Consider the following 19,687-nt stretch of genomic DNA (forward strand, 5'->3'; position numbering starts at 1 on the left):
ATACTTTTTTTACTAGTGTTTACACATCTCTCATTATCTATTTGAAAATTTATTAAATAGAGATGAATAAGTTATACACAAATTAGATCCAGCAACAAGATAATGTTATGTATAATGCAAACATATCATCGTTAGATGAGATAGGGTTGGGCTCATCTCTAGAGATATGGTTCGATAATTGTCGAGTGTAATAGTATGGCTAGTGTTTACAAGGTTGGTAGTAAGTTTTTGTGGTTTTTGATTCTGTATATTTCATAATTTGTTTTCTTCATATAATATTATTAATTTATAATTATAATTATCTAAATAAACCAAAAAGAAGAAGGAAAAAAAAAGAACAAATTGGTAAGCGCGGGCCAATCTATTTCGGGAAAAAAATGAAAAAGGAAGTCTCGGCCATTGAAGCAGATTATCGACCGCGTTAGATCCCAAATTCGCCACCGCGCCATAGCCGCTGCCGCCATGTGGAGAAACTGCCGGAGTTTCTCATCCAAACTCCGGCTATCATCTTCATCTTTTGATCCTTCAACCACAACCTCCGTTCCCACTTTCTATCGTCACGTCGGCGTCGTTCGGCGCGCCCTCTATCCTTATTCATCATCGTTGTACTCTTCCTTATCATCGTCGCCGTCCTCTTCGGATCCCATCAGACTAGGTTATTCCAATTCTCATGGAGTTCGGGTATTTTCGAGCGTTGCTGATCCATCGTCTTTGGCTTCCGCCCCGGCGGTTTCTAGAGTCAGGGAGGTCGTGGACTTAGCTCGCCACTATGGTAGTTGTTACTGGGAGCTCTCCAAGGCTCGTCTCAGGTACTTCGTTCGATTGGTTGTTTATATGTTGGCAGTCTTTGTCCGTGATTTCACTCGAATTGAGTGAAATTCGATTTCGTATTACTGGCTTTTTAATGTATTGTACAATTGAGGCACAGAAGCAAAGGGCGGCATAAACTCGGGAATTCCCAAAAGATTTTAAACAAGTTGCTTTTCATTCAGAGAATTCGTTCCTTAGAATTTATTTTGTAATATTATAATTTCCCCTCAATTATTGGATGAATTTGAAACTATTCCTTTCGTTTATGCTAATTTGAAGAAAATCATTGTTAATGAACGTTCCAAGTTTTGATTATGTTCAATTTCTTTGGATTATTATGTTCAATGAAGCCATTTGGAACTCTAATTGTTCATACGTGCATCATTTCTGAGGTCCAATTTCTTTTTGAGAGCTGTTTCTTGTTTTGATACGTAATTAGTGCCTTTGTATTGACCTATTCAAGTTTTGATTGCATTTATCAATACTAGGTTTATTACAAATGGGGAAATAAAAATCTAACAATCTTTCTCTGGTTTAGAATTTTTTCTTTACAATTTCAGTTCCCGGTTATTTTGTTTTCATCGAGCATATGCATCGACTAAACCACCCAGGGTTGCCCAAATGGTAAATAAGGACCAATGTAAATGAATTTAAGTCATGGTGTTCGCCTATGATTTGATATCTTATAAGTTTTTTTGACAACTAAGTGTAATAAGGTCAAACTATTTCTTCGTGGGAACAATCAAGGTGTGTGTAAGCTAAGCCAAACATTCACAGATATATGAAAATCAAAAAGAGAGAAAGAAAAAGAGAGAAAAATCCATGGGGGGATTAATTGGTTGATATTTTAAGGTTGGGCAATAACCTTTAAATGTATCTCAAGGGATATCTAGTTCTCATGAAAAATTATTGATTTTCCTTTTTTATGGTTGCACAAACTTCTGCCCCAAAATTCATTTTCACGACTGTTGTTTCTTTTGTCTCGGGTTTGCACCTCTGTTGCAGTATGCTAGTTGTTGCAACTTCTGGGACTGGATTTGTTTTGGGGAGTGGAAGTACTATGGACCTTGCGGGACTTTGTTGGACTTGTGCTGGTACCATGATGGTAGCAGCATCTGCAAACTCCTTAAATCAGGTTTCTTTCATTCTCAATTGCAACTCCTTAAGGTGGTCATGCTGTATTCATGTCATATTTATTATTATTATTATTATTTTGTTTTAAAGAATGTTTCACCGTGTAATGGATGCATCTTATTATGTATTGCATCTGTATCCATTCTTCTTATGTGGTCACTTTGAATCTTATCTACACTGTTAGTTTTTTTTTTCTCCTTCCTGGTTGAGGCTGACTTTGTCTTTGGCTTTGGCTAAGATAACGGCAGCAGACTTGAAAATAATTAACAATACCCATGCCTCTCTGGAAGTTATGGGGAGTAGTTTAAGCAGATTTTCTATAAAAGCATTACATTTCTATGTTCCTCTAATTTTGTCGTAGTTGTTTCATTAATAAGAAATTTATATCATTAGGTTTTCGAAATAAAAAATGATGCTAAAATGAAGAGAACACGCCGAAGACCACTACCCTCAGGGCGCATCACAGTTCCACATGCATTTACCTGGGCAACTTCTGTTGGTTTAGCTGGGACTGCTATGTTAGCTGCCAAGGTGACAAGATAAATCGCTCATCGTTTTTTATTGTTATTCAACCATTATCTACAATTTTGTTGCCACACTCTGCAGTCTATGAGCCAATATGCTTATGTTGTTCTTTATGGACAAGGTTGTCGCAGACTAATATCTTGGCAGCTGGTCTTGCAGCTTCAAATTTGATTCTCTATGCATTTGTATATACCCCACTCAAGCAGATTCACCCTGTCAATACGTGGGTTGGTGCCATAGTTGGTGCCATTCCACCACTTCTTGGGTAAGTTTTAATCTAGTGTTCTGCGTACGTATCTTTTTAGTGGAATATATTTTACCCTTTCAGAACCAATGTTTTTCTATATATTGGACCCTTACCTTTTAAATTCAACAACTGAGCCTTCTGTCTAAATGGCATTTTCATTCTAGTCAAGTGGAGTCTTGACTCTCGAATATTTTCTCATTCTGAGATGTTCACTTGTGATTTTCGTATCGTATTGCTGCAGAGGTACCACTGTTAAGATTATTAGTACTTTTGCAGTTAAAGCAATGAATGAAGTTTAGCTTTTTTTTCTAATGGAATGGATGAAGTTTAGTAGCTATGTGTGTTTTAGTGAATAATATCCTTGTTTATGCTTGATTGTCTCTGTCTGTAAAGATTAAATTAATATGGGGTAATTTCTTTAGGAAAGTAACTGGATTAGATGGTGATTATTGGCATTAGACACAAACTCGTCAGGACAATTCTAGACAGAAATGTAAATGTAGTTAAGGAAAATTAAACATTTTTCGTCCAAGATTTAGGGAACATCTGGGTTCAAACTTAAAACTATTATTTTATAACAGTATTATACCGAACCAAATCATATCTCTTAGCTTTCAGCCTTGTAGTATGAGATCTTTTTTTTTTCTGGACTTTCAGGTGGGCTGCTGCTTCAGGACAAATATCTCTAAATGCAATGATTCTCCCTGCTGCCCTTTACTTTTGGCAAATACCCCATTTTATGGCTCTTGCATACTTGTGCCGTGATGATTATGCTGCTGGAGGGTAAGATTATATTTTGATTGCAACACTAATTGGTATGTTAATTGCTACCCATCACAATTATCACCACTATTCTAATGAAAACTTGTTCCAATTGTTCATATTCTGGATGGTTTGAAGTATACTAGAAGAGTGTGAAGGATTAAAGTTTACTTTCAGTTTCAGTTTAGATTAGACTGTCATAGGTTAGCATTGGCAGGTCTGGCTATTTAGGGGGTGTTCGACAACTTGGATAATTTGAAAGAGTTGGATTGGGTGAGTAAAGAAAAACCAACTCACCGTTCACTAATAATTAAAGAGGTTTATTACCTCGTTATTTGCCTCAACTCACATTTCTCACTAAAATACTCACATTTCTCAGTTCGTTATTTGTGTCAAGTCATCAAATTACCCCCTATAATTATTACCAACTCAACTCAACTCTTTGTTTTTATCAGTAACCTAACATCTCTTCAATAGTAAAAATTTACAAATATGAATTGAGTTGCCTACATAGTATCCATAAATTTTGTTCTTCTTATTACCAGTTTAAAACACCTTGAACACGTCCAATAAGTTGTTTAATTATTGGGACCGTTTGAAATGCTTTCGTGTATTTTAGGTACAAAATGTTCTCTCTTGCCGATGCTTCTGGTCAGAGAACTGCTGCAGTGGCTTTAAGAAACTGTGTGTATCTCGTTCCTCTGGGATTCTTGGCTTATGATTGTAAGTTACTGTCACACTATTTGCTAGCCATCTGCTGCAGATTTCATTTCCGTTGCAGATTTTTGACATATAGTAGAATACTTTTGACTTTCATTTTCATTTAAATAAATGTCATGATGCAAGCAACTTAGTAGCGTTACTGAGCAATTTTGAAGTCACGATAGCTCCTGACATAGTCAGAAGGTGAAGTGCACTGTATAGATCAATTGCTACCAGGATCCTGAATGTAACGATATTGCAGTATATGAAAGAAAATACTAATTATAATATAGTAACAACATTTCCACACTAGATTATTTACCAAAGTTATGCCTACCTTTCCAAACCTCCTCTTTGTGATCCTCCTCATACCAACTCTCCCTTTGATAATGATTTGGTTTTTTGTTTTGTTTTTGAAAATTAACCCCATAAATACCCTTTCCACCTCTAAATTTCTTGTTTTGTTACTTACTTTTACCAATGTTTACTCAAACAAAGTCAAATTTTGAAAACTAAAAATAGTAATTTTTAAAATCTCGTTTTTGCTTTTGAAATTCGGTTAAGAGTTCACTTCAAAAAAATTGCAAACCATAGTAAGAAAATGTGAAAAAAGTAATTGCTAATTAAATCATGCAACTGGTAAACATTGTGGTAGTTGAACAAGTTGTTCTACATCTGAAGTGTTCTCATGTTTGTTAGTTGACTGAGAAAGCTGTAATACTCTGTCTTTTTATAAAATTTTAATCCACACAGACGAAAAATCTGAGACGAGTACATCTATTATTATGTTTAAACAACTTGATCACTATATCCCCTGCCTAGTTTCTTCCCTTGATAACATACACAACCAAATTCACATGGTTTTTAATCTTTCCAGGGGGCATCACTTCGGGATGGTTTTGTCTAGAATCATCCATCCTCACACTTGCAATCAGTGCGACTGCATTTTCATTCTACCGACACTGCACGATGCAGAAAGCAAGGAGAATGTTTCATGCTAGTCTCTTGTATCTTCCTGTTTTCATGTCTGGACTTCTTTTTCACCGTCTTTCGGATAACGAGCAGACAATGGAAGAAGATAGTTCCGAAAGGATGTTGGATGGTCTGGTACAGGAGGATAGATATACTGCCCAAGAGAACAAAACGGAGCAGAGACAAAGTGTCGCCCAAAGTCGACCGCCTGTAGCGTATGCTTCGATTGCACCTTTCCCTTTCTTGCCTGTTCCAGTATATGCTGATTCTTGACGAACTTAGTTCTTGTTTTCCTTTTGTAAACACGTTCCACAGCTTTCTCTATTGAGTGAGTGAAATAATGAGGAAGGATCTTAAATTACACAATCAATTTATTTGTCATTTTGTATGGTAATATAATTATACAGAGGTATACTACTGTGACATTTTTGGAATATGCAGTGAGATTTAGCATTATCATCCTCTTAATTATTTGAATGCCTATTTACTAATATATTTTCTTCTGCTTATAGAGATAATATGTGTGTGTAATGTCAATGGTTTGGACCATATTTCTATAAAGTTTAATCTAAGTTTATCACAGGGCTAAAGGACTAATATCAAATCCTTTTCAACAAGAGGGATTAAATTGAAAAATACCCAAACAACTAGGACTAAAATGTATTTAGCATTTTTCTAAAACAAATCTTAACTAAAAGTTGGTTCCCATCAAGTAATCAATCGAGAAAATTCAACATGACTAATAAATTATTGTTTTTAACAATAGGGATTGATTGTTCATCCCAAATTTAACATAACCAAAAGTAATTGTTGAAATCTTATTTTGTTTTCTAAATCTATTTTAATTTTGCAACTTTTTAAAAAGTTACTATTTTTATTGAACTTGCAAAAGTCTATTTGAATGTTAACTTTTTCATAATTGTTTCCTAAATCTATTTTAATTTTGCAACTTTTTAAAAAATAACTATTATTATTGAACTTGCAAAAGTCTATTTCCATATTATCTTTTAGTAAAAAAATTAATGTAAAATAAATTAAAATATTTACTATAACAAAAATTTAGATTATATCATTTATAAAATCTAAAAATGGATTATATTTTATAAATATTTTATCAAATTTGTAATTTTTGATATTTTTATAAAAAAAATTTAAAAGTTTAGTTTTAAAATAAAAAAATAAATAGAGATATTGACTTTAATTTTGTAATTGAATAATGAATTTGTTTAGAGTAAAGTAGAGAAGGTTGGGAGAAGAGGAATAGTTATAGAAAGTTTATATTAAAATGGGAAATAAAAGAAGTGAGGAAAGAGGTTGTAATTTTTAGCCCTAGCTCTGCTCCAACACATATTGGCGGGAACTTCACCGGCAAAACTCAGCCCTCAACTTTCCTCTTCTCACCGACTAAATCCACTCTCAAACTCTCCAAATTTTACTTCTTCGGTACCGATAATGGGGAAGGACGACGAAGAGATGCGTGGAGAAATGGAGGAGAGACTGATAAACGAGGAGTACAAGATTTGGAAGAAGAATACTCCATTTCTCTACGATTTGGTTATTACTCATGCCCTAGAGTGGCCTTCACTCACTGTAGAATGGTTGCCTGACCGGGAGGAGCCTCCTGGCAAGGATTACTCCGTTCAGAAGATGATTTTGGGGACTCATACCTCCGAGAATGAGCCCAATTATCTCATGCTCGCTCAGGTTCAGCTTCCGCTTGAGGATTCAGAGAACGATGCGCGTCATTACGATGATGACCGTGCTGATGCGGGTGGCTTCGGGTGTGCCAACGGCAAGGTTTGTGGATTTGGATCTTTTTTCTTCTCTCTTTTTAATCTTATAAATGGAAGAGCGTAAAATTGAATTTTCAGTTAAAAAATTTTCGCTTGAAAGAATTTATCTGGGTTCGTGTTTAGTTCCTGTAGTGGTTCCAGTGGAAAAAATAATGAAGTAGTGAGATTTGTTAAAGGAAACATGTACTTCTTTGGGCACTGCAATCGATAGATTAAGAGTAGATCGGTTGATGAATTTTTTCTTTTGTAGAGACGCAAACTTATGTCGATTCTTCTCTGAATTCAGGTACAAATAATCCAGCAAATAAATCACGATGGCGAAGTCAATAGAGCCCGTTACATGCCTCAAAATCCATTTATAATTGCTACAAAGACTGTCAGTGCCGAAGTTTTTGTTTTTGACTATAGTAAACATCCATCCAAACCACCTCTAGATGGTACATGCAATCCCGATTTGAGATTGAGGGGTCACAATACCGAAGGTTATGGTTTATCGTGGAGTAAGTTCAAGCAGGGCCATTTACTAAGTGGTTCTGATGATGCACAGATTTGTTTATGGGACATTAATGCTACTCCCAAGAACAAAACCCTTGAGGCTATGCAAATTTTTAAGGTGAGCCTCTCTTAAACAGTTCTTACAACTCCATCTAATTGGTTGTGTTTTTGTGCTTCTCTGGCTTTTTAATCACAATTGGGTATCTCACATTGAATTTTATTTAAGTCAAGGGGGTGCCAGTTTCGTAATGTTTTGTTTGGATTTACACAAGGACTTCTATTGAATTTGTATCAATACATAATTTGGATGACTGTAAATTATGATGGTAGATAACTAGCACTTGTGTCGTGAATATTGAACTACAATGTGGTAAATATCCCTAGCTAACAATTTTTGAAGAATGTTATATCTATTATGTGGTGCTATTTTGGTTTTACTTATGGCTTAATATGATCTCTACGATAGGTTCATGAAGGTGTTGTGGAAGATGTTGCATGGCATCTTAGGCATGAATACTTGTTTGGTTCAGTAGGTGATGACCAATACCTACTCGTATGGGATTTGCGAACTCCTTCAGCTAATAAGCCTGTACAGTCTGTAGTTGCCCATCAAAGTGAGGTAGGTTTTTCTGGAAGTTAAAATGAAAACTCATGCAAAATTAAGTGTTGTGAATGTTTGGTTTCTCACTTGCAAGGAACTGTTCCTTTTGTGGTTACATACGAAGATAAATCTTATGAGAGGATCTTAATGATCATTCTCCAGTCATCAGTGTTATCCACTTGTTTATTCTAGTACTAGATTGGTTTTTTTCCTTTTCGGGTTGAAATCATGTACCGCATGGCCATTACTCACTCTGGTAAATGACAATGAAATAGCTGGTCTTTTGGCTTACTAAATTTGTTTCCCTTGTAATTTTGCTTCAGGTTAATTGCTTGGCATTCAATCCCTTCAATGAGTGGGTTGTAGCCACGGGGTCAACTGATAAGACGGTTAAGTTGTTTGATCTACGTAAGATCAGCACTGCACTCCATACCTTTGACTGTCACAAGTAAGCACTCTCCTTAGGGTATGAAGTTCATCAATCTAGATTTTTCTTGTCAAGTGCTGGAATCACACAGCACATGTGCAGCTAGATGCCTAGACTCACTTCAAAACCTAGTTCATAGCCGGTTGACGCTTGTTTTTGAACGTCTATACTTCTTTTCTGTGCATCAGAGAGGAGGTTTTCCAGGTTGGTTGGAATCCAAAGAATGAAACGATCTTAGCTTCTTGTTGTCTTGGTAGGAGGCTCATGGTTTGGGACCTTAGCAGGTAATTTTATTCATAAACTGTAGTGTAGCCACAGTTACTTTGTTTTAATAATGACTGCTTAAGTTAGTGGAGTGATATCTGATTTGAAAAAAGGTTGATTGCGAGATAAGCGAGCCATCAACTTAATCCCTTTCAACTCTTGATATGCTTTCTGAAAGTTTCCTCGATACTGAATGAAATCAGGGCAATTCTTCATCATATGATTTCTTTAGATGAGAGGAGTTCTTTTGTGGATTTTGGTCTGCAGGATTGATGAGGAGCAGACACCAGAGGATGCAGAAGATGGGCCGCCGGAATTGCTGTTCATTCACGGTGGTCATACGAGTAAAATATCAGACTTTTCTTGGAACCCATGCGAGGACTGGGTGGTTGCCAGTGTAGCTGAAGATAACATACTACAAATCTGGCAGATGGCTGAGAACATCTACCATGATGAAGATGATTTGCCTGAGGAGCCTCCAAAGGCCTCTTAATGTTTTGTTCTCTGTATTTTAAGTAGTACTTCAAACTATTAAAATCTTTCAAGGTCTCATTTTGGTCTGCCAATTCTCAACACTATTTTTCTTCTCCTTGTTCCCTCTTACCATCCCCATCCCAAATGGTTTTTTATGAATCTGATTTACCTTTTTGCTTTTCAGTTCTAAATATGAAGAGGCTTTTGAGGCTTTGGATTGTGGTGATTCACACCATGGCCATGGATACGGTTGGTTAAGGAGAAACGTTGTAGAGTTCGGCGGGATCGCGTGGAGGCTGCTTGTGTTGGAAGAGAAGATTAATAGTGTTGGATGAGCAATAGTGTGAGAGGATGTGTTGTAGGTGTGTACTTCCTAAAACTTTAGTTCAGTGCCTTAAGTAGTATACTTGTTCATTATTAGGGTTTATAATGATTCACTATTCACTATTCACTACTAACTATTATGGGATCAAGAGGCCTTGCAAAGGTAATTTGTTTAACAACTTTATTCTTCAACCTTCTCTCTTTCTAGGTGGCTCATATGAAATATTGTTTTTCCTTTTCCTTTTGATATGATTGGAGGTTTGTGTGCCATTTTGAGCTTTTAAATGATTGAGATAGAGACCTAACAGAAAATGAATCACAAGGACTTTAAAATGACTTTTACAATCTTTTGGTAGAGTGGTTCAAATCTACCATCATTTTTGTATTCTTCATTTTCACTCGTCAATTTTTTCAGGACAATCCAATGACTTTAAAATAATTATAACAGCTGCTTTTTTATTCATTTAATGTCTCAAATTTCATCAAGGACAGGATCAAGTTTCTTAAAATGCATTAAGTTTCAACCATGGACAATTAAGTTCAACTAAATTTTTTACCTATTGATAGTTTTTTTTTCTTCATTTTTTTAAATAATGAAACACATTTATAGAAAACAAAAAGAGCAGAACACAAATTCTAATCAACATGGACAGACTATATTGAAGGACTCCACGCTCGAAAATCATTGCAAAATACACATGATAATTAATATTTAATCTTTCAATTTTAAATTCAACTTTTATATTTATAATTAAAAGCGTGTTTTATAGTAAATTTAAAAAAGAAATTTTTTACGCTTTTAAAATTACTAACAAATATGTCTCGAATACATTAGTTCTAAGCTTTGAAAAAGTACTCAATCGTTGATACAAAATTTAACTCTATGAATCTACTTTGAGGTGCACTATTGTTGAGAGAGATACTTAGAAAATTTCATCTTTCAGATTCTTATTTCTTAGCGCTCCACAATTTGTCAAATCTATCGATGATCATGATTTGGCGAACTATTCAAACCGGATCTCAAGGAGTACTCCTTCACTAATTTGGAGAAGAAGGAATCATCTCTTTCTAGTAACTTTCTAGGCGAGTCGAACTCAACAATCCTTCCTGTTAATAAAAATATAAAATTAAGGTTCATTTTCAATAACTTTGTAGCCAAATCATCTCATAAAAGTTATCGAGAGATCCATACATACGAAAAAGACAATTCTACTCACCATCACTGAGAACCAAAACAATATCACTATCAATAACGGTGTGGATTCGATGAGCTATAGTGATCACTGTTCGATTTTTGAATTCCTGCCTAATGATGTTTTGTATTATACCATCTGTTCCTGAATCGATAGATGCGGTGGCTTCGTCGAGCACTAAAATGTTGCATTTCTTGAGCAATGCCCTTCCAAGACAAAACAGTTGTCGTTGACCAACACTCCAATTTTCTCCATTTTCAACCACTATAAGTAGAATTCAAAATTCACACCATAATAAGCAAAACGGAAGGAAAGCACTTGATTTAAAATCTTGTATGCCACATTGATAAACAAACCTGTAGAATTCAACTTCATCTCCTTCCCACGCACCAAATCTCCCAATTGACATTTATCTAAAGCCTGAAAATGCATAAAAAGAAAAGGAAAAAAAGATGTGATTGTCACATAGCTTCTCAGTAAAATTATAACTCAACAGTTGCAAAAAAGACTACCTCCCAAATTTCTTGGTCAGAGTACTGTTCTAGTGGGTCGAGATTTCCTCTAACTGTCCCTTCAAACAATGACGGATCTTGAGGAATGATGCTAAGCCTTGATCTTAGGTCATGGAGGCCAATCTTGCAAATGTCGACATTGTCTATAATGATGCTTCCTCCTCTGGGTTCAACTATCCTAAAAATTGCCAGTATGAGGGTTGATTTCCCACTGCCCGTTCTTCCTACAACACCCACTTTCTTCTTTCCTGGGAAAGTGCAGCTGATGTCCTTTAAGATATCTGGGAGATGGTCCGCATAACGGATCTACGACAAGTACAGGGTCATTAAACATAATGTTGTGAAATCGAAAAACAGAGTACTGACAAGAGGATTGTATAGCAGGTCAAACTTGAACTATCGTTGGGATGAAAAAAAATGTCCTTTTACTTTGCACAACCTCAAAAGTTCTTTAACCACGTTCTAGATTTTATTGTTCATTTTATATTTTGTGCGAAGGCTTACCCGTAAATTCTTGAAAGTAATACTTCCCTCTTGTGGCCAATTGCTTGGTGGTCTGCTGTCTTCGATTACAAGAGGTGCTTCACTTTTTATCTTTGAGTACTGAAGGATTCTTTCTACTGAAATTATTTTCTTCTGTGCACTGCAGAAGCTCCATATAACTAAAGCCTGTAACCAATTTAAGTTTATTCCGTATGATACTGCCAAACCCGCATTACCTGAAGAAGAATTCATTTCATTATGATAACTTCATTCATTCCAGAATATTTAATTTGGGTTTAACAAAAATACTTTTATTTGAGATAATTAGCATTCGATGAAAACTTGGACTATTTGGTCATGCATGTGAAGTTCATATAAATATTTATTCACATATTTAACTCAAATTTTCTGATTTTGATTAGAACTTGAATTACTGAGCAGATCAAATTTTAGACACATGAGATACTCACTTGGGTCTATAATTCCTTCAGGAAGAGTCACGAGCAAAACCAATGAAAAGGCAAAAACAAAATGTGATAGCACGTTCAATCTGAAGGAAAGCCATTCCATAACTGAATTATTATGGAACCATGTCTTTGAGAAGCCATCAACAAGACGAAGGTTAGTATTGAAAAATCGTTCTTCTTGATTGAAGGCACGAATAGTTGCTGCTCCAGCTAGTGATTCTGCAAAGTGGTGCATGATTGGAGATTGGTGAATCCCGGATAACCGGCCAATTTCTCGTGCTGTGGGTGTGTAATAATGCTGGCATAATCAGAAATTACTTGATTAGTAATCAATATACAACACGAATTGGCATATTTCTAGTTTTAAAGAGTGAAATTGCTTACTTGGTACCAGATGCAGGCTGCAGTAACAGGTATAAAAATGGCAAATACTTCCCATGCTACTTGAGACATTACTACAATTGTCCCTAGCAACCGAATGACTGAGAAAGGACACCAACCTAGCTTTGGAGCCATGTCTAAGTCTAAAATACTTTGATCACCCGATGCCTGACAACAGAGAGTGTAAGTGAGATTTTTCAGTCTTGGGATCCAACCATAGAATACGCCAAGAACAACTGAGTACAACATTTTAGAACTTTCTTGTTACATGTTTTGTTTTTTTTGGTCGCATTTCCTCAAACTATTGCAAGTCTTGAAGTGTGTTTTTTCAATCGAAACAAAAGTAGATTGCAAGCACATTTCAGGCTAAAATTTGAAGTTATAATTACCCGGTTCAGAATTCTTCCAGTTGGGGTTGAGTCGAAGAATGCCATCGGTGCATGGAGTAAACTGTATAACATATCTCTGAAGAACTTCTGTGCAGTTTGAAGTCCTACTACTGCCAATAATGTTGATCTCAGTAACAAGCCTAGTGAACTACCAACCGCTAGTAGAAAATATACAAGTAGTGCGACATTCATCCCAACTTTTGGTTCTGCCTCGTTTGTAGTTGGACAAGCCCACGTCATCCAGTAATTACTAGCTATCTGTAGTGCTTGGAACAATGTGTGTGCCAAGACTATGATTGGGACAAAAACTCCTCCTTTTATACTTGTCAAGTAAGTTAGGTACACTTCTTTTCCAACGCTTCCTTTTTTTCTCTCTTCCTCTTGCAATAGTCTTCCTCCCTTTTCTGTTGTCTGCAGTGTGGAATTATTCTGTTCTATTTGAGAGTCCTGGGAATCTACCTTTGTGATAGAATCTCCATTTAATTCCATTTCAGGATTTGGAACTTGAGATGTTCTGCTTGTGTTTTCAACAGAGAGGATTGACTCAAGAGCTTGATTATGTGCACCAACTAAAACTTCGAATCCAAAATTTTGCTTAATAAGTTCTTCAAATCCTCCAACCTGCACAATTTTCCCATTTTGCATCACCTGCGAAATGCCAATTGCAAAGAGGCACATCATTAGACAGTGACTTAAATGTTCAAAAGCTCTCTCCAAGGCCAAAAGTTTCAAGCTATAGAGTTCAAATATCAATTCAATAGATTGGTTAATGAAGGTAAATATGAATGAGAATACATCCTCTCCTTAACATTCGATGTCCTCAACTTACATGCATAAAAAATTTCAAATTTTTAATACAATCACAACACGAATGATCAAGTACTTTAAAGTAATTTAGGCAATAAATAGAGCTAAGAGCGTAGAGAAGACTTTCCATAAAATTTGCTCACCAGAATGAGGTCTGCTGCCGGTAAAAATTCAACTTGGTGAGTAACATAAACTATAGTTTTCTCTTTGAGAACACCCATCATACAGTCCTACAAAATGTTAAAAGCAACGACGTTCTGTTACAGTGATCCACTTGAGGAAAAATACAAGAAATGGTTTAGTAGCAACATATATTTTAGCCTTCCAACTTTTTCAAATTTCACCCATTACTTAATGTCCAGACTAACCTTGAAAAGCTGGGTTCCTGTATGAGCATCAACCGCACTGAAAGGATCGTCGAGGAGATAAATATCTGCATCTTGATAAACCGCACGAGCAATTTGTATCCGTTGCTTTTGTCCTCCGCTCATATTTATCCCTCTTTCTCCGATTTCGGTCAAATCACCAGATGGAAACAACTCCAAATCTTTTGTCAAAGCACAAGCATCAATAGTTCTGTTATACCTGGTAGCTTCATACTCATTTCCAAAAAGAATATTATCCTTGATATTTCCCGACAGTATCCAAGGAGACTGAGGAACGTAAGCCTTTGTGCCACTTATCTTCACTGTCCCAGAAATCTTTTGTATTTCACCAAGAATACATGAAAGCAAACTGGACTTCCCCGATCCTACAGTTCCACAAATTGCCACCTTCATCCCCCTTTTCACTTTCAAGTTTATTTGATCAAGAGATGGGTTGATGGACTCTGGCTCCCAACTAAATATTCCATTTTCTATCTCAATATCAAATTCTGTTTGATCTCTAGAAACATAAACTGTGGCATCCTGCTGTATTTCATCTACCTGGAGGTATGAAGTGACTCTATCTGCTGAGACTTTGCCTTGTGTAAATGCAGATAGTATGTCAGGAAGACTGAAGATAGGGTCTTGTAACAATTGGAAAGTAGCCAATGCAGATATAACTTTTCCAGCAGTTAATTCTATGCCAAGTATAGTACAGAGTCCAAATGTGACAAGAGAGATAAGGGTAGGTGATGCCCAAAAGAGAAATGATGAAAATGCTGTTAATTTTGACGACTTCCATAACCAATCGTGCTCTACTTTTCTTAAGCTTTCTATCTTTTGAAGATATTGACGATCCCATGCTTGAAGTTTGAGTATCTTCATATTTTTAAGAACTTCTGAAGTGGCTTTCATCCTATTATCCTTAGCTTCCATGATCTTCTTTTGGTAATCCTTCTGGATTTTGGTCAAAGGTACGTTACATGACATGATAAGTATAGTCGCAGCCATTGCTCCCAATGACCCCAAACCCAAATTTGTATGTAATATATAGATAGCTAATGAAATTTGGACCGGCAACATCCAAATCATGTTCAAGTACCACATAAATTCTGAGATTCTTTCAATATCAACACTAATATAGTTCATGATCTCTCCGCTGGTATGGCTTTGGCGAGATCGGCTAGACTGACGCATGCCCTTTTTGTATATGTGACAAACTAAAGCACCCCTAATTTGAATGCCTAGACGGCGAGCCTCGAAAATCCACTGCCTTTGAGCAGTCGTCTCAATTACCTTTGCAGTAAGAAAGGCAAGTGCAAGAAGGTATCCACTTGATAAACTGCGCCCTTTCCTCTCAGTAAGGAAATTTACAAAGTCATCAATTAGATATGGTCCAACATACGATGCTGCAGCACTTAACACTGCCAAGCTAGCATTAATAGCCGCTTTCCTTCTGCTAAACAAAAAGAGTGCGTTGTAGATTGATGGTTCTTCGTCTCCATTCTTTTTCCTTACGAAGTTTAGCTTCTCCGTGAAGGAATCGGATACAATCTTGGCAGAGTCATTTCTACAAACATCTGGTATGTCACTATGTTCGAGGGGTCTCTTGTATCCCAAAGCAAAAAGGGGATTGATCCATGAGAAGGTAACCCGTTGCAGAAGATTTGCCCTCTCGTAAGCAGAGTTCCTCTTGTCTTCTTCATACTCGGAGCACTTTCCATGGAGAAGAGGATCGGCCAATCCATTACGAACAACAAAAACTACCCCCGTCTTCCCATAAACCGAAAGTGCAAGCAGGAAAATCAATGGAATAAAGCAAACTAGTCGAGCATAATCCAGAACTCCTACTTGATTTCCATCTCCAAAATTTGCAGAAAGAGCCACAAGGATGATCGATAAAAAGAAGCTGCAAATCCACCATCCTCGAAGCAGCCAAGGGTATTTGACATACTCGTTACGAACAACTCCACGAACTGCAACCGTTGCAACTCCCCAAGCAATCACTTGCATAATCTCCGAGGAAAATGCTGAGATGTCTGAACGGCAACGAGTTCCTATCCCATTTAGTAGCGCGAAGAACATCAAAACGTGAATCACCCATAAGAATATGGAGCAAGCTACACTGGCTTTGTAAGAAACACTCAAACTCCGGATAATCGAAATGTTATCCGGTGCATGATCGATCGTTTTTGTTCCTCCGTGATAATCCAATATCTGAATGATACATTTCCGAACAAACCGAAAAAACAATACTCCGGCGAACCCCAATTGCACTCCGATGCTCAAGTTTTCGCCAAAACATGGAGATTGAAGCCGCTGCCATTGCCAATCTCCTTCGAATCCGGTAAGGTTGAAGAAGTCTATTACCAATAAGCAAACACTTTCGGCGGTAAAAATTTATCATAAACAGAAAACCGTTACCTTATCGTAATTGCAAGTAATTTTTTTCTCTTTATTATATAGTAAATTTTTTTCCCTTCAAAATATATATATAATAAAAAAATTGAATATTTTGTACCAAAAAATAAATATTTTTAAATCTATCATCAAAATATATGATTAATGTAATAATAATAAAACTTGAATCTTTTAAGTAGACAATTGAACTTAAAAAAACAATTTAAAGTATCTTAAAACTCTAAGCATCGATAAATTTACTATTTACCTTTCATTTTAAGATGACGACTAAATTATTGATATCTGTTAAAGTTTATTTAAAATATTTTTTCCTCTCTCCCTCTTTGACAAAGAAAAAGAGGAAAAAACTTAGAGAGAACCCAACATGATTTGAGGCTTTCTCTTGTTTTGAGAGAAAAGGGTTATAGTCTATAGAGGTGTGTTTGTGTGAAAATTAATGTATATATAGAGATTGGGATATGAGAAATAAAGGATGGAATTTGTTTAAATAATTTCCCACTTTGGTTTATTTTAAAATGCTTTTTCTTTTCAATGTGAATAGAGGAAGTTGCTTGGCTTCTTCTAAATTTGTGGACTTCTGAGAGCCCTTTCTTTGCCTTGAAGCTTCTTGTTCATATTAAGCATGTGTGACAAGAGTCGAGCATCTTTTATAAAGTAATGATAAAACAATATTTAATAGGAAAATAAAAAGGTGAAAGATACTTTTTTGTTCGTTGCTACTAAAGTCACTTTTACCAAATTGTAATGAAATTCCATTGATGAATTAGTGGTAATAAGCTTGAATTGCAAACGTGATTGAATTGTTTTTTTTTTTTTCATCGTGTATACTTCAAATTATGAACTTTTTAAATTTTACTGTTATTGTTACCTTTACCTATGAAGGTGGTGTCGAGAACAGTAGTAGTAAATATGTCAAAATTGAAAATTTTCAATTGTAATTAGTAATAATAATGATGGTCGCAACAGTAACTGTATCAATAATTGGATTGAACAATTTGAGTGTGTTATTTCATTACAACTTTGGATGTGAATCTCACGTGTCAGTGAATACAAGTAAATAACTCCAAAAGCAGTCAAATGAAGCAAACTTTTTTTATTCTCCTTAATCTGCTACGTTTTCACTGGCGTAAACACGACTTACGCTCATTTTAGGAAATGTGAGAATGAAGATAAATCCACCAACTTTTAAAATGACAATCGATACTTTACGAAGAGAATTATACTTGAATTAACAACTTATTCTAAATAAATTTATAAAGACTTCTCAAATATACTCTATGGGTGACATGCTTTGTATGACATAATTTCAAACACTATAGGACAAGAGTGCTCTCCTCATAGAGTCATATAATGCATGCCAACCCATCTAAACTAAATATGATAATAGATGTGGAAACTTCATGCTTGAGATTCAAGTATATTGGTCTTCTTTTGTTATTTTCAATTCAAAAGAAAAAAACTCAATAAAGAATATCCATTTTTATATTACCCCATTTGCCTAATACTTCTAATGCTATTTTATTATATTGACCACCTATAATAGGGAAGATTGATGAACAACTAAATCAATTCAATTTTGTTGACTAACATAGTTAAAAGCAGTCTATATGTTAAAAGTGATTTGATACAGTGGATTCTTTGTTTTTAACCATCAATCGGTTTGATTTGATAGAATCTATCAATAGTGTTGAAGATATTGAAGCTGTGTGATCTTGTTGAGTACCCATTTATTAGTCTGGAGAAGAAGAAAATTGTCTGTTTCAAATAGTTTTTCAGGGGAGTTGAACTCGACAATTCTTCTTGTTCATCGAAAGTAATTGAGGGTCATTTTAGTTCATTTTCGAATAAAATTCTCTAAGGAAACTCATTCATACAAAGGTTAGACTAGAAGAACGATACGAAGAAAGTAGTAACTCACCATCACTAAGGACTAAAACAAAATTGTTATTGATAATTGTGTGGATTTTGTGAGCTATGATGACCAGTACAGTTCGATCTGTAAACTCTTGCTTGATAATGTTTTGTACGATACCATTAGTTGTTGAATCAATAGATGTTGTGGCATCGTCGTTGACCAATACTCCAATTTTCTCCTTTCTCAATCTTTCTCAATCACTATCAAGAATTCAAATAATGAACTAAGAAAACTGAGAGATTGTGAATTCAATTTGAAGTTCAAGTTCAGTATTCTAACTTCAGAAACCGACCGAAAGAATTCAACCGCATCTTCTTTGTACTCACAATTTCTCTCAATTGTTATTATTTTTATTGATTAAAGGTAGAGAAAAATATGCATATGTGACCCATAAAGTATCTCAATCACGTCACCTAACATCTAGGTTGCTTCAATTAATTATATGTTTGTTTGCTTTTCGTTATTTGACAACTTAAATTGAATACCTTTTGTCTTTTTTAATATTGTAGAGAGACGTTCCACTAACAACGTTCAATGAGATCTAATATGTTATTTATTGTTTAGCAATTTAGCATTAATAGTTTTGCTAACATATCAACTTCATTGTGTCTATAAAGTATTAAAAACTTTGACTGAGAGCAAGTTGTTTAAACTCCACTTAGTATAGATTGTAAGTTGAAGAAAAACCACGACAATTACGTGTTTTCATCATAACCATCTAGAGTTACTGTTTCTTGACGTATTTAAAAAATCCTTAGTATTTTCTATTTGTATGAAGATTATCAATAAACGACAATTTTGAGCATGCTTATTAAAATGCTTACATGATTCAGTCAAGAGTTATAAGGTACTATCACACTATAAACCGTAGGTTGTAACATATGAGGTATTCATATGTATCGAAAGGAATTAGTGCGTTGATTATCAATATGTCATCGACCTACAAATGAATAATTCTACAATTTCACGAGTCTGATGTCTAATCGGAAAGATGAAAATTTTGTAAAAAAAAATTATTAAGCATATAAAAATACATAACGAAAATATTAATAGATTTTGCAAATAAATTTTTGTCATGGATGAATTTGGATTTGGATGGAATTTGTTATATTTGTAATTTATAATTTTTGTTATAGGAATATATTTGCAAATATACCGTAAAGGAAATTTTAGAGCACGGGCTATCATTGTTGGGCCTTTACATAATTTCCCAATCTGAGGCCC

The 19,687-nt window shown here is 35.3% G+C and overlaps 3 protein-coding genes across 5 annotated transcripts; 2 read left to right on the forward strand and 1 right to left on the reverse strand.

Moving 5' to 3' along the window:
• Positions 1 to 329: 329 nt before the first annotated feature.
• LOC101222607 (protoheme IX farnesyltransferase, mitochondrial) lies at positions 330 to 5,620 on the forward strand. Its single transcript, XM_004133901.3, has 7 exons — positions 330 to 809; positions 1,816 to 1,945; positions 2,338 to 2,475; positions 2,601 to 2,734; positions 3,374 to 3,499; positions 4,098 to 4,201; positions 5,058 to 5,620. The coding sequence occupies exons 1-7, from the start codon at positions 463 to 465 to the stop codon at positions 5,423 to 5,425; spliced, it is 1,347 nt and encodes a 448-aa protein (XP_004133949.1). The 5' UTR covers positions 330 to 462; the 3' UTR covers positions 5,426 to 5,620.
• An 823-nt stretch (positions 5,621 to 6,443) lies between these two features.
• Positions 6,444 to 9,730, forward strand: LOC101222849 (WD-40 repeat-containing protein MSI1). 3 transcript variants are annotated; one of them, XR_968899.2, is made up of 7 exons: positions 6,444 to 6,949; positions 7,232 to 7,558; positions 7,907 to 8,059; positions 8,365 to 8,489; positions 8,657 to 8,752; positions 9,000 to 9,278; positions 9,391 to 9,727. XR_968899.2 is itself a non-coding variant. In XM_011652518.2 (7 exons), exons 1-6 carry the CDS (start codon positions 6,605 to 6,607, stop codon positions 9,223 to 9,225), a joined length of 1,272 nt encoding a protein of 423 aa, XP_011650820.1. In that variant the 5' UTR covers positions 6,444 to 6,604; the 3' UTR covers positions 9,226 to 9,247; positions 9,391 to 9,730. The 3 variants fall into 3 exon arrangements, 2 of the variants coding, with proteins under 2 accessions (XP_011650820.1, XP_004133950.1); XM_011652518.2 differs by having other exon boundaries at positions 9,000 to 9,247; positions 9,391 to 9,730; XM_004133902.3 differs by lacking the exon at positions 9,391 to 9,727 and having other exon boundaries at positions 9,000 to 9,321.
• A 572-nt stretch (positions 9,731 to 10,302) lies between these two features.
• LOC101220255 (putative ABC transporter C family member 15) lies at positions 10,303 to 16,962 on the reverse strand. Its single transcript, XM_011652521.2, has 11 exons — positions 16,796 to 16,962; positions 14,131 to 16,490; positions 13,906 to 13,992; positions 12,956 to 13,603; positions 12,570 to 12,734; positions 12,189 to 12,483; positions 11,740 to 11,954; positions 11,236 to 11,541; positions 11,080 to 11,143; positions 10,748 to 10,987; positions 10,303 to 10,637 (listed from the first exon to the last, which is right to left on the reverse strand). The coding sequence occupies exons 1-11, from the start codon at positions 16,800 to 16,802 to the stop codon at positions 10,510 to 10,512; spliced, it is 4,515 nt and encodes a 1,504-aa protein (XP_011650823.1). The 5' UTR covers positions 16,803 to 16,962; the 3' UTR covers positions 10,303 to 10,509.
• Between the last annotated feature and the right edge of the window lie 2,725 nt (positions 16,963 to 19,687).

The sequence above is a fragment of the Cucumis sativus genome, chromosome 3, assembly GCF_000004075.3.
Source record: "Cucumis sativus cultivar 9930 chromosome 3, Cucumber_9930_V3, whole genome shotgun sequence".
In the NCBI taxonomy this organism is placed as follows: domain Eukaryota; kingdom Viridiplantae; phylum Streptophyta; class Magnoliopsida; order Cucurbitales; family Cucurbitaceae; genus Cucumis; species Cucumis sativus.

Excerpts from the sequence above, each read along its gene's own strand:
- LOC101222607 (XM_004133901.3), top strand. The coding sequence starts at position 463 with ATGTGGAGAAACTGCCGGAGTTTCTCATCCAAACTCCGGCTATCATCT. Across the intron at positions 2,476-2,600 it reads CTGCTATGTTAGCTGCCAAG|ACTAATATCTTGGCAGCTGG; the intron begins GTGACAAGATAA and ends AGGTTGTCGCAG. Across the intron at positions 4,202-5,057 it reads GGGATTCTTGGCTTATGATT|GGGGCATCACTTCGGGATGG; the intron begins GTAAGTTACTGT and ends TAATCTTTCCAG.
- LOC101222849 (XM_011652518.2), top strand. The coding sequence starts at position 6,605 with ATGGGGAAGGACGACGAAGAGATGCGTGGAGAAATGGAGGAGAGACTG. Across the intron at positions 8,060-8,364 it reads TAGTTGCCCATCAAAGTGAG|GTTAATTGCTTGGCATTCAA; the intron begins GTAGGTTTTTCT and ends ATTTTGCTTCAG. Across the intron at positions 8,490-8,656 it reads CATACCTTTGACTGTCACAA|AGAGGAGGTTTTCCAGGTTG; the intron begins GTAAGCACTCTC and ends TCTGTGCATCAG.
- LOC101220255 (XM_011652521.2), bottom strand. Across the intron at positions 13,604-13,905 it reads CGGCAGCAGACCTCATTCTG|GTGATGCAAAATGGGAAAAT; the intron begins GTGAGCAAATTT and ends GGCATTTCGCAG. Across the intron at positions 11,542-11,739 it reads TTACTTTCAAGAATTTACGG|ATCCGTTATGCGGACCATCT; the intron begins GTAAGCCTTCGC and ends TACTTGTCGTAG.